Source organism: Hoplias malabaricus, chromosome 16 (genome assembly GCF_029633855.1).
Source record: "Hoplias malabaricus isolate fHopMal1 chromosome 16, fHopMal1.hap1, whole genome shotgun sequence".
Taxonomy (NCBI): domain Eukaryota; kingdom Metazoa; phylum Chordata; class Actinopteri; order Characiformes; family Erythrinidae; genus Hoplias; species Hoplias malabaricus.
The window spans coordinates 4,212,095-4,224,435 of record NC_089815.1 but is presented as its reverse complement, the minus strand read 5'-3'; the positions used below and the strand labels follow the sequence as shown (position 1 = coordinate 4,224,435).

Here is a 12,341-nt window from a genome sequence, read left to right as displayed (position 1 = left end):
GGACCTGTCAATTCAGAGTCAAGACCAAGACCTGGTTACATCGAGTCCAGGTGTCAGGGATTGGGACACAGACTTAAGATGGAGACACGTCAAGTTTTAGGACTGAGACAGGGATTGGGCCATAGTCCAATGAAAGACAGAGACAGGAAACTTCATGAGTTTAAGTCAAGACCTAGAAACGTTTAACAATTTTTTAGAATATAAAAATAAGTGGAAAAATAGAACTAATTACAAAGTCATTACAAATGTATTATCTACATACAATGTCACAAAAATATTACATTAATTATTACACATTTACTACATTAAAAAATAATATAATAGTTAACAATATTTCGTGGACCTGATATAAAATATGACTCAGCAAACGAGTGAAAATTCACATTAGTGAATAGTTAATGTTAGACAAAAAAAACATTTGCATAATGAATTAGAAGATCAATGTATAACTAAGTTCGGATATTATTTACACATGTTGAAAAAAATGTGGTTTTATTATGTTTGAATATACTGCTGCTATTGTCTCAAGAACAGTTTCCAAGTCCATTTTACCCAGAGATAGAAACAAGAACGAGTCAAAATGGTGACAGAGAATAAGATTAAACAAGAACATTCTTTTACGGTCTGGAGTCCAGTGTCGAGACTATGTACCGCAACAACTTACAAACCTGACATCTGAAGAGTTTAATGTCTGAAATCTATCACATGAAAGTTAATTACATGGAGTGTTATTTCTATAGCTTAGAGATAACGTTTTGGCCTTAAACTCATTTTAAAAATACATAAATAATTTCAGGTACATTCAGGACATTTTAAAAGCAAAACAGTTGCCAAATCATTCATTCATTCATTATCTGTAACCGCTTATCCAGTTCAGGGTCGCGGTGGGTCCAGAGCCTACCTGGAATCATTGGGCACAAGGCGGGAATACACCCTGGAGGGGGCGCCCGTCCTTCACAGGGCAACACACACACAGTCACTCACACACACCTACGGACACTGAGTCGCCAATCCACCTACCAACGTGTGTTTTTGGACTGTGGGAGGAAACCGGAGCACCCGGAGGAAACCCACGCGGACACGGAGAACACACCACACTCCTCACAGACAGTCACCCGGAGAAAACCCACGCAGACACAGGGAGAACACACCACACTCCTCACAGACAGTCACCCGGAGAAAACCCACGCAGACACAGGGAGAACACACCACACTCCTCACAGACAGTCACCCGGAGGAAACCCACGCAGACACAGGGAGAACACACCACACTCCTCACAGACAGTCACCCGGAGCGAGAATCAAACACACAACCTCCAGGCCCCTGGAGCTGTGTGACTGCTACACTACCTGCTGCGCCACCTTTCCGCCCCTTGCCAAATAATATATATTTTTTAAATATTTAATATTACTTTACACTTCTTCACAATTATCACAATTACATATAAAGCTACAGATTCACCATTCTACATCAAACCACTTTGAATGTCTTTGTTTACATCTCAATAGTTGAAACCTGATTGTATAAAAAGGTACAATACAACCATTGAATGAAAAGTTTCAAATGTTTCCATCAGGCTCTGGCCTCAGACTGCTAAAGATCATCCCCATCCGTATCATATCTTCTGTTTGTACAAAGGCTCTGACTGGATTAAATCATTAAAAATTCAGATATGGGAGACGTTGGTAAATGTAAATTTGATTAATAAACGTGTCAATTTAAAACTCAATATTGCACATTTTTTATTAAGAATTTTTCATGTTGCTGTTTAGGACCCGATAACCGTAACCCTATGCATATCCCTAAGAGATTATGGTCATCAACATGTCTAAACAAATCAATAATTCAATTACAAACCCAAACAGCCCCACTGCATTAGCCTACTTCATAGCTTTATGTTCACTGGCTGATACAAAACAAAGTGGATGGGAGTTTTAAATGATCAATTCCTGACTCTAGTCAATAGCAAGCCACTTAATGTCAACAATCAAAATCAATAAATGTGGTTTCATGGTGTGTGGACCCTGGGCCAGTGTCACATAAACAGAAAAAACTGAATTTACTGGAAACTAAACTTCTAACCAGTGGATGACTCAGCAGTTAATTTCCTTACAATAGTAATGTCTCTATGTTTATGTTCTATAAATTTGAGAGAACACTCGGAGAGAACACACTGTCATAAGACTGTTCCTGTCAATGCCTGAAGAGCAATCACTCTCTTTCTTCATTATTCTCCCTATGGACAAATTCCATATTGCATAACTATATAGATACTGTCAGAGGCAGGTTTACAGACGGAAAGGTATAGTAATGTGAGACATCATTGACTTGTAATGATTCCACTCGATTTGACATGGCCTCTTCAAGCTGTGTGGACACAAAGAACCATCCCCCAGGGCCTTTAAGGTCTCCAGACAGCTGATTGCACTGTTTACTATGACAGCTTAAATAAAGCAATTAGAGCATCTTAATTCTTCGATTGGTTCTTTGCAAGGAGTTAAATGTCCGAACCTTATACAACTGGGATGTGTTTTATTACACCTTTAAACGTCATTTAGACACAACACAGTTTTCCTCTTCATCCGAAATGTAGTCAGTCAACCTGGACTTGTTTCTGTTTGAAGTGTGTTTCTTTAGTAGTTGCGTTGGAGCTACAAGGCTGACATAGTTAACAAGTAATAGATGCTTATGCCCAGAGGCAAGAAACAATAAATTACAATTTGTTTCAGTACTACATTTTGTGTGTGTGTGTGACATGAATGTTTGAATAATAGGTCTTTTACTTGTGCTTATTTGTAATCAGTTATTTCACTTCCCTATTTAATATTTAATACAATTACAGAACAACAACAACAAAAAAAACAATGTATTTTCTTGTGTAAACAATTAAAAAGAAAAATACTGGAAAGCTGAATTTTAAAAGCCTGCCAAAGCTCATTAGAGCAAATTTCCCAAAATTGTACCTTTCAGGCACCTCATTCATTCATTCATTATCTGTAACCGCTTATCCAGTTCAGGGTCGCAGTGGGTCCAGATCCTACCTGGAATTATAGGGTGCAAGACGGGAATACACCCTGGAGGGGGCGCCAGTCCTTCACAGGGCAACACAGACTCACACACATTTATTCACACACTCACACCTATGGACACTTTTGAGTCGCCAATCCACCTACCAACGTGTGTTTTTGGACTGTGGGAGGAAACCGGAGCACCCGGAGGAAACCCACACATACACAGGGAGAACACACCACACTCCTCACAGACAGTCACCCAGAGGAAACCCACGCAGACACAACACACCAAATTCCTCACAGACAGTCACCTGGAGGAAACCAATGCAAACACAGGGAGAACACACCACACTCCTCACAGACAGTCACCCGGAGGAAACCCACGCAGACACAGGGAGAACACACCACACTCCTCACAGACAGTCACCCGGAGGAAACCCACGCAGACACAGAGAGAACACACCACACTCCTCACAGACAGTCACCCGGAGGAAACCCACGCAGACACAGGGAGAACACACCACACTCCTCACAGACAGTCACCCGGAGGAAACCCACGCAGACACAGAGAGAACACACCACACTCCTCACAGACAGTCACCCGGAGGAAACCCACGCAGACACAGAGAGAACACACCACACTCCTCACAGACAGTCACCCGGAGGAAACCCACGCAGACACAGGGAGAACACACCACACTCCTCACAGACAGTCACCCGGAGGAAACCCACGCAGACACAGAGAGAACACACCACACTCCTCACAGACAGTCACCCGGAGGAAACCCACGCAGACACAGGGAGAACACACCACACTCCTCACAGACAGTCACCCGGAGGAAACCCACGCAGACACAGGGAGAACACACCACACTCCTCACAGACAGTCACCTGGAGGAAACCCACGCAGACACAGGAAGAACACACCACACTCCTCACAGACAGTCACCCGGAGGAAACCCACGCAGACACAGGGAGAACACACCACACTCCTCACAGACAATCACCCGGAGCGGGAATCAAACCCTCCAGGCCCCTGGAGCTGTGTGACTGCAACACTACCTGCTCCGCCACCGTGCCGCCCCCAGGCATCTCGTGTTTGGGAAATGTGTTCAAATAGAACATACTGAGGCTCTGACACTTAAGATTCCTTAACATCCTAAAAATATGAAGAAAATATCTGAGATAATTTGTAGATGTCCCTTTTAAAAAATGGCTTTTTCAGTAACATATATAATTATTTGGTCATATTTTTAGTAACGGCATAATGGTAGTAAGGTCTGAACTGAAGAATCTAATTTCTTCTCAAAATGTAGATACTAGCCTATCACGCATGCATGTGTATCAATTCTTTTCTGCATGTATTGGGCTAGAATCCACTGTGTTGTGTTTAAGCCTCCATGAGCCCCATGGCACTATAGAAGCTTTAGTGGTGTCTTTACCAGAAGGGCTGTGATCAGCCAGTAAAATGCTTCTCAGGGGTTAATCCCCTCATGGGGGTGTCAAACTCTGACCACTGCTTTGGCTTTCAGCTGTCACAGTGTGACACAGGCACAGGCCTCGCTTACAAAGCCTAGGCACTCTAAAGCCCTTTTTTTTGGGATGCTTAGGGATGCTTGGAATCAGGTTTAGCTGGAAAATTCTTATATCTATCAGAATGAAAAATGCTTCTATGCCTCCAATATTAATAATAAAAACATGCTTTTAAATATACACACAATTTAAGAAGAATTAACACCTTTGGCTATTTATAAAGTAGTACAAACCCACACATAAAATCCTCTGATAATTTCTAAAATCCTCCTGAAATACAAACTACAACCGAATCCTGGTAAAATGTGTAAAACTCAGAATGCATCATAATCATATTCGAGGTCAGAGATTTGCACCCCTATGGTCAGCAGTGCGAGTGAGAAGGCAGCTAATCTAAAGTCAGCAATTTGCAGTATGACCCCGGCTGGGCGGACCAAGCAATGGCAATTCCAGCACAGCATGCGAACCAAAGTGTGCATATGGGACGGCTTCGGAACTTCATTAAAACGTTTGAAAGAAGGAGACGCAGCAGAAGTGTGCACAGCAGGCCTGCCACTGAGCCTTGTTCAGACTCTAAAGCCAGGAGTCATCGAGGAGACAGGATAGAAAAGCCACATGAGGAGAGCGGAAAGGCTCTTTTCTTACTGCCTGTTTCCAGTTGGTCAGTCACGATGAAAAGTCCCACTGTTCCCTACTGACGTACACAACAAGTCCATACACTAAAAGTGACGAGGTGGTGTTACTTTCACTGTTTCTCTATTTCTCCCGCTGTGTCTTTCTATTGTTTACATCACCCTTCTTTTTAAAAGCCAGAAACAGTAGCGTCAGCCATTGCAAACTTTGTGCATTACATTAATGTTTTGAAATTTGAAGCCTGTTTCCTGTTGGACAGTCTTAATAACCAATCACATTGTTCCATAATAAAGACACTATAAGTGGGTTCACTAACGGTGATGTGGTGGCAGTATACGCCAAACATGATTTTTATTCTCAGAGCTTTCCATTTACAGGAAAACCGGTCATTTCTATTGTTCACCAAACTATCATATCAACCCTGAAAGGAAAACAGAAGCCTCTTTTCTTACCGGCTGTTTCCATTTGATCGGACATGATGCAAAGTTCCACTACTCCCTGCTGCTGCCAGTTCTAACTCTTAATACTGTGAATGATGGGGTGACTATCACAAGCTTGTGACTTTCCCTTTATATTTATCTGTTTCTTTTCCTCTCTCTCACTCACTCACTCACTCACTCACACATGCTCTCTCTCTCTCTTTTACGGGTAGATATCTGTACTGCCCAGCCTGTGGTGTTAAGGGCTGTAGTGAAGTAATGGAGGGGGTTGAAGACTCTCTTACCCACCTTCTGTTCACTAGACTACAGGAAGTCTTGAGGCACGCATCTGCCACAGGCCGATAACAGTCCGTATTCCCCATTACTGCCCCCCACTCTGCTAACGATCCAGCTCTTACTGTCAGTCTGGAGCTAAACAAACCTACGCTACGGCCCCAAAGGAGGCAACAAGCAGAGATTTTTTTAAAGTTGCAAAAACATAATGTATAGCCGAGTCTTTTTCACAACAGCAAACTCAACACACCCACGCTTACTGCTATCTAGTCTGACCAAATATATTTTATTAAACCAATTATATTCCACTGGTTTGTAGTAAAAAAAAAAAACAGATTTTTTAAAAATGATGTAATTATATAAGTGTATTGTTAATTACATAATTAGTCGCAGTGAATTTAAATGTAGTTTTAAAAACATTATCTATATTTTCTATTTTCTGAATCCCACTAATTTTACCAAAATTTCAAAGTCATTAAGAGATTAAGAGAGACATTCATTCATTCATTCATTGTCTGTAAGCGCTTATCCAGTTCAGGGTCACGGTGGGTCCAGAGCCTACCTGGAATTATTGGACGCAAGGCGGGAATACACCCTGGAGGGGTCGGCAGTCCTTCACAGGGCAACACACACACACACACACACACTCACACATTCATTCACACACTCACACCTATGGACATTGTGAGTCGCCAATCCACCTACCAACGTGTGTTTTTGGACCGTGGGAGGAAACCGGAGCACCCGGAGGAAACCCACGCAGACACAGGGAGAACACACCAACTCCTCACAGACAGTCACCGGGAGGAAACCCACGCGGACACAGGAATAACACACCACACTACTCACAGACAGTCACCCGGAGGAAACCCACGCAGACACAGGGAGAACACACCACACTCCTCACAGACAGTCACCCGGAGGAAACCCACACAGACACAGGGAGAACACACCACACTCCTCACAGACAGTCACCCGGAGGAAACCCACGCAGACACAGGAATAACACACCACACTCCTCACAGACAGTCACCGGGACTCGAACCCACAACCTCCAGGCCCCTTTTAGCTGTGTGACTGCGACACTACCTGATGAACCACCGTGCCGCCCCATTTTGAATAACAGTTCATATTATATATAACACAGTATATAATATCTTATTTATTTATTTATATTATCATAAAGGTAAATGCACTGAATGTAATAGTCCATTAGGTAGAAATCCGATGTGAGTTCCTTCAAAAGCCAAAGCTTATGGAAATACTGTGGACTGCAGCTGAAGGAAATACCCGTCATGATACATTACTGCTCATCACCACAAAGAGTGGGGCGTGTTATCTGAGTGATTGACAGGTCTCCCACTGGGGCTGCTGTATTTCTGTAGCGTTAAGCCTCAGATCAATGCTGTTTTGAAGTGCTGATCACAGTGTTTGGCTCTAGATCTGCCAGGCTGGCGAGGCTACAGACAGACAGAGCGGGTCTCAGATGACATCCTCAATGATCACACCAGCCATTGTGATGTGAGATTAGGAATAGATGGTTTTAAATGTACAAGAGCAGTGCTTCCCAGCTGTGATGCCTTGAACTGCTCTGTCCAGCTTCACGTCCTTCCCTGAAGTCGTATTTTCCTAATGATATAGATAATAAATATATGTCATTCTAGGACTAAATGAGCTGAGTCCAAAACAAGATCAAACGTGATGCCATGCGACCAGAAGGCTAAGTGGTTTAGATGCTGTCAAACAGGCGCCATCTTGTGGTCAGCCTGTCATATTCGGGTATATAAAATGTAAGACAAGCACATATGTCTGCAATTAATAAATACAGAAAATTACAGATTTTTAATATCTGTTTCATAAGAAAAGAAGACTCTTCAGCTTAATATCAGAATATAATATTTTATATAAGTCAATTATATCAAGCATAAATCATTTTGAAACAGCACTTCAGTTTGTGTGCTGCACTGAAATGGACTGAAACCGTAGCATTGCATTTGTGCTTCATAACATCAACAGCATGGAATAATGATGGGCAACAACTGGCAAAAAAGCATCAACAACAACTATATAGACCAATAAAAGGTCTATTAACACCAAGAAAACCAAAACATGGGTTAAATGAGGTTTGCATTTTACGAAAAACTATTATAAAATAGTAAAAAGAAGAAGGACTGAAACATGAAGGAGTTTTGGAGCCGGTCAGTGAAGTATGCCATGGTCGGTTAGAGGTTTTGACACTAGTATGTGTAGTATACCACTCTACACTCATTGCAGAGCCACACACTCTCTCTACTACTACAATGTCAGTGTCAGTGAATGCTTCATGACCCAAATAATAAGAGGTCAACAGAGCTCCTGTGACCAGAAACTGACCAATTATGAATGAGGCAGAGTACAGCTGACAAACTGCAGCAACAGACGGGTTACAGTCTGTAATGTGTGATTGTTTCCACACATCTCCTGGTTGCATGCTCAGGTCTCGATGCACAGCTGTTAGGAGACGAGTGTTTCTCACTTCAAAAACTTTCCCCATCTTTTAGAGTGTGGATATTAATATTAGCTTTTCATCTACATCTTCATGGCTGTTTTGATCAAAGCAGTAAATAAAAAGAGGTTTCTGACTTGCAATAATGTAATACGCAGTCCCTGAACATGGAAAAAAATATAGCCAACTGCACATTACATTATGCGTCGTGCTGTAAACAAATACCAGTGGCTTTTCTTCATCCAGTCCTCGTGTGAAATCTCAGCCTTTCTGTAATATCTTAACACGCTTACAGTGACATGGCTCTGTGGCTGTGATTTAAAGTGTGTTCACACATCTCTCTCTCTCTCTCTCTCTCTCTTTCTTTCTTTCTGCACTCGTGCTGCCTGGGGGCTGATGGGTAAGTGACATTGCCCTGATGCTGCTGTGTTCTTGGCACAGGAAGCCATTTTGTTCCAGATCCGTGGCTGCTGGGAGACAGGTCTGATGTGTGGAGACAGCCTGGCCAATGACAGATCAGTCTGCCAGCCAAACATGCACGCACGCACACACACACACAGACACACACACACACACAGGCTAAGTGAGCTTCTTTCTCGCTCCCTAACCCTCCCTCCCTCCCTCTCCCTCACTCTCTCACTCATTCCCTGTCTATATCTCTTTCTCTCCATCTCTCTCTCCCTTCCGGTCTCTCTTTTTCTCCCTCCCTCTCCATTTCTCTCCCCTCTCACTCTCTGACACAAGCACCCTCATGCTGTCCTCCTTGTTCTTTTTTGCTCGTCCCTCTTTTTTCCAGCCTGTGTCTTGTGTAACTGCACTGGGTTGCCATTTTAGTGCCGCTGTGCTTTAAGTGATTTTCCTCTAATCAAGCGTGCACCATGTGACTCGCCGCATGAGAAAGCGCACCGACCTCTGCTCGCACGGCCACATGAGGGGTGGGGGAGAGAGGGGGAGAAAGAGAGAGAGAGAGAACAGAAAAGGAGGGGTCAGAGAGGAAGCAGAAGAAAGAGTAAGGTGGGAAGGAGCTTGTGACCTGAGGACACTGAAGGTGACAGCAAATGGCTATATATTAACAGCTCTGTTAAAGACCCTGTCCACACGTTTTCAGAATTATCTTCTTGCAATTCTCTGAAAGTTCTGGGATAATTTTGCTATGAATTGGCACGGATAGAACGATAAAGTCTTTCCCTGTCGCAAGATATTTCAATTCCTCTGCTGGAGTTTAGCTGGGGGGGAATAAATTTGCAATTTGTGTGTCATCAGGGGTCCGCCAAAGAATTAATACGTTAGCAAAGTCAGCTCAACACTGCTACTGATGCTGGGGTGTTTACATCGCCATGGCGTTGCAGAGGAGTGCACTACACAGGTCATGAAACTATGGCACAGACACTCAGATAGTCCCCCAAACACTAGAAACCCCTTCAGACTGAAAATAAAGGGCTGTTATATGTCACACAATGCACAATGAGTGGGTGTAGATATTTTTAATTTATGAACTTTATAACGTGCTACATAGAGAGAACAGAGCCATTTGAGATTCAGCCATGGTCGGAAGTGTCTGAAGGCTGGCAGTCCACAACATGCACTTTTACAGACATATGCTAAATAAGATTTAGCGCAAGGGGCTCAGGGGTAACGCAGTTGGAAGAGATTTTTTGAAGAAATTCCAAACTGTGTCTAAGAAAGTCTGGTCATTACATAATTGTTAAAGCTGACCACAAAGGTAGGTTTTAAAACATAAACTAAATGGCGGTTATTGGTTTATAAAACAAATACCAGCCCTGAGTCTGTAAAAAAAAAAAAAAGCAGCAGTGGATGATAATGGTTTATACGATGTTTGTTGATAACACCGTAAGGGGGCAGCGGTGAGTAATGTTTGTTTATTTGAGCTGTTTCTGTTGTTTTACTGAGGTTCTACGCAGCCAATCTGTAAGAGGATTCATTTTCTGTGTAAATATTGAGATATATATTTATTGTGTGATATTAGATATGTGTCATAACACTCACACACACACACACACACACTCACGCAAATGCAAAACACAAGACCACACAAGTAGGGGGCAGAATCTACTGCTCAACATCACAGAGGAATGTAAACACTCCAGATTTACACAGAGCATGCTACTCGCTCTCTCTCTCTGCCGCTGAATTCTATCTCTCCTTCTCTCTGCTCTAATGCTCTCTCTTTCTCCCTCACACTCTTTGCTAAGCCGACACATTTCTCTCTGACCACAGACCATGAACAAAGCCCATTCTCAGACCAAAATACGACAAACACGACCAATAGATGCTCAAATGCTCCTTTACAACCACCAATCACGCAACAGAGCTGCAGACACAGGCCATTAACCAGCCGCACTCGCCGTATTTTCCGCACTCTGCACACCCACACACGAAGCGCACTCCAAAAACACAAGGATGCAAAATAGTCCAAAAAACAGGCCACGAGTCACTCACCCCTCCAAATCGCATTAATAAGTCTCGTTCATCATTTACGCTTATTAAAATGCAAATTCGCTGCCACTTCCAGGCTTAGTATGAGCGAAAAAACCAAAGCTCTTTTTTTTTTTGACTGACAGTCTATGAGACATCTTGTTCTAAATGATGCAAACATCCGCCGGGTTCGCCGCACACAGGCACTGAACAAATGAATCATATGAACCTATTTAATGGTTCATAAAACTTTATTGATATGATATTGCAACAGAGTGAGTGAACAGATGCTCTTGAGAATAAGCAGGCGTGCTCAGAGAGACCTCGGCTTTATGAGGAGTGGGGAGAAAAAGGGACAAGAAGGCCATCTTGTAAACCTTCTGGGACACGGCCATAAAACAAAGGGGGAAAAAAAGAACAACACAGAAAGGGTTTGAGGGATTTACTCTTTGTTAATGTTCTTCAAGCTCTCGGCTCAAGTAAAGAGGAATGCGCGCGATGAGAAAACTCTCGGCTGTGGACATGACTGAGAGCTGCCTTGGAGGATGAAATGTTATCGGATCTTGAGTCAGGGCACAAATGTCACGGGTCTGCTTGATTGACCGCTGCTTTGGGAGCCGGAGATGGCATCGCCTCGGTGAACTCTACGATAACAGAAATAAAACACGACGCCTGTGTGGTGGCACGACTGGGATCGAGACGCTGTTCGTCCTCTCAGATAGCGACACGCGGTCCTAAAGACAGAGTTCAGGAAAAGAGAAGCCCTGACTGTTAATATCAGAGTTCAGTCATTTCCAAATGACTCTATGATATGCACTTCACACAATATGAAATGTTGTTTACATTTTAAAACGAGTCTCAGAGGAGGCGCAACTGTCTAAGCCTTGGCTCTTTAATCTGGAAACCGAGTTCAATTCCCACAAACAAGAGAGTTGTCCTCAGCCTCTCTAGGAAGATAGGATGAAGTTCCCTCTCTGGCCAACACAAGCATCCGATAGGACACTAAAAGAACTGGTTGGTTAGCGTTCTTCTCAAAGTGTGTTTATCTGGCCAGTGATGCTGTGTGTGCATTTATGAAAAAAAAGCAGTGACTGGCCAAATGTCTCAGGGAAGCGTACGCAAGCCTTCGCACTTCGCAAACAAGAGGAACAGGCTTCAATTAATTATTGCAAAGCCTTGACCATTTTAAATAAAGTTCAATACATCAGAAGACGGCAGTGTGTGCAGTTTACCCTTCACTCAAATTAAAAACTTTTACATACGTGGCAAGCCACTGGCCCCCTGTTTTTCATTGACCTTACACCATTAGACACTCAGGGCTGCAACCCCAGTGAGGAGAGCCCTGTGGCCTCAGCCCTGCCTCAGTCTTGGCTCTGAGCTCTGCCTCCCAGGTCGAAGCTCTGGTTTCTTCTTCCCCAGCTTGTTACCACACCACCACAAAAGGGGGGGTGCACAGCCAGCTCCCTCCATCCAGCCTCCAGCGGCATACGACTGCTTTAAACAGTGAGTTTAAGAATAATCGTTTTCAT

General features: G+C 43.3%; 1 protein-coding gene across 8 annotated transcripts in view; it reads right to left on the bottom strand.

Moving 5' to 3' along the window:
- Positions 1-12,341, bottom strand: part of ldb1b (LIM-domain binding 1b) — a 37,744-nt gene that overhangs the window by 13,993 nt on the left and 11,410 nt on the right. Inside the window, exon 1 of one of the 8 annotated variants that reach the window (XM_066647005.1) lies at positions 5,631-5,704. The exons of the other annotated variants lie outside the window; for them this stretch is intronic. Within the exon in view, the coding sequence (XP_066503102.1) occupies positions 5,631-5,655 (25 nt within the window). The 5' untranslated portion in view covers positions 5,656-5,704. Of the gene's footprint in view, positions 1-5,630; positions 5,705-12,341 lie in introns of those variants that run through there. 8 annotated transcript variants of the gene reach the window in all.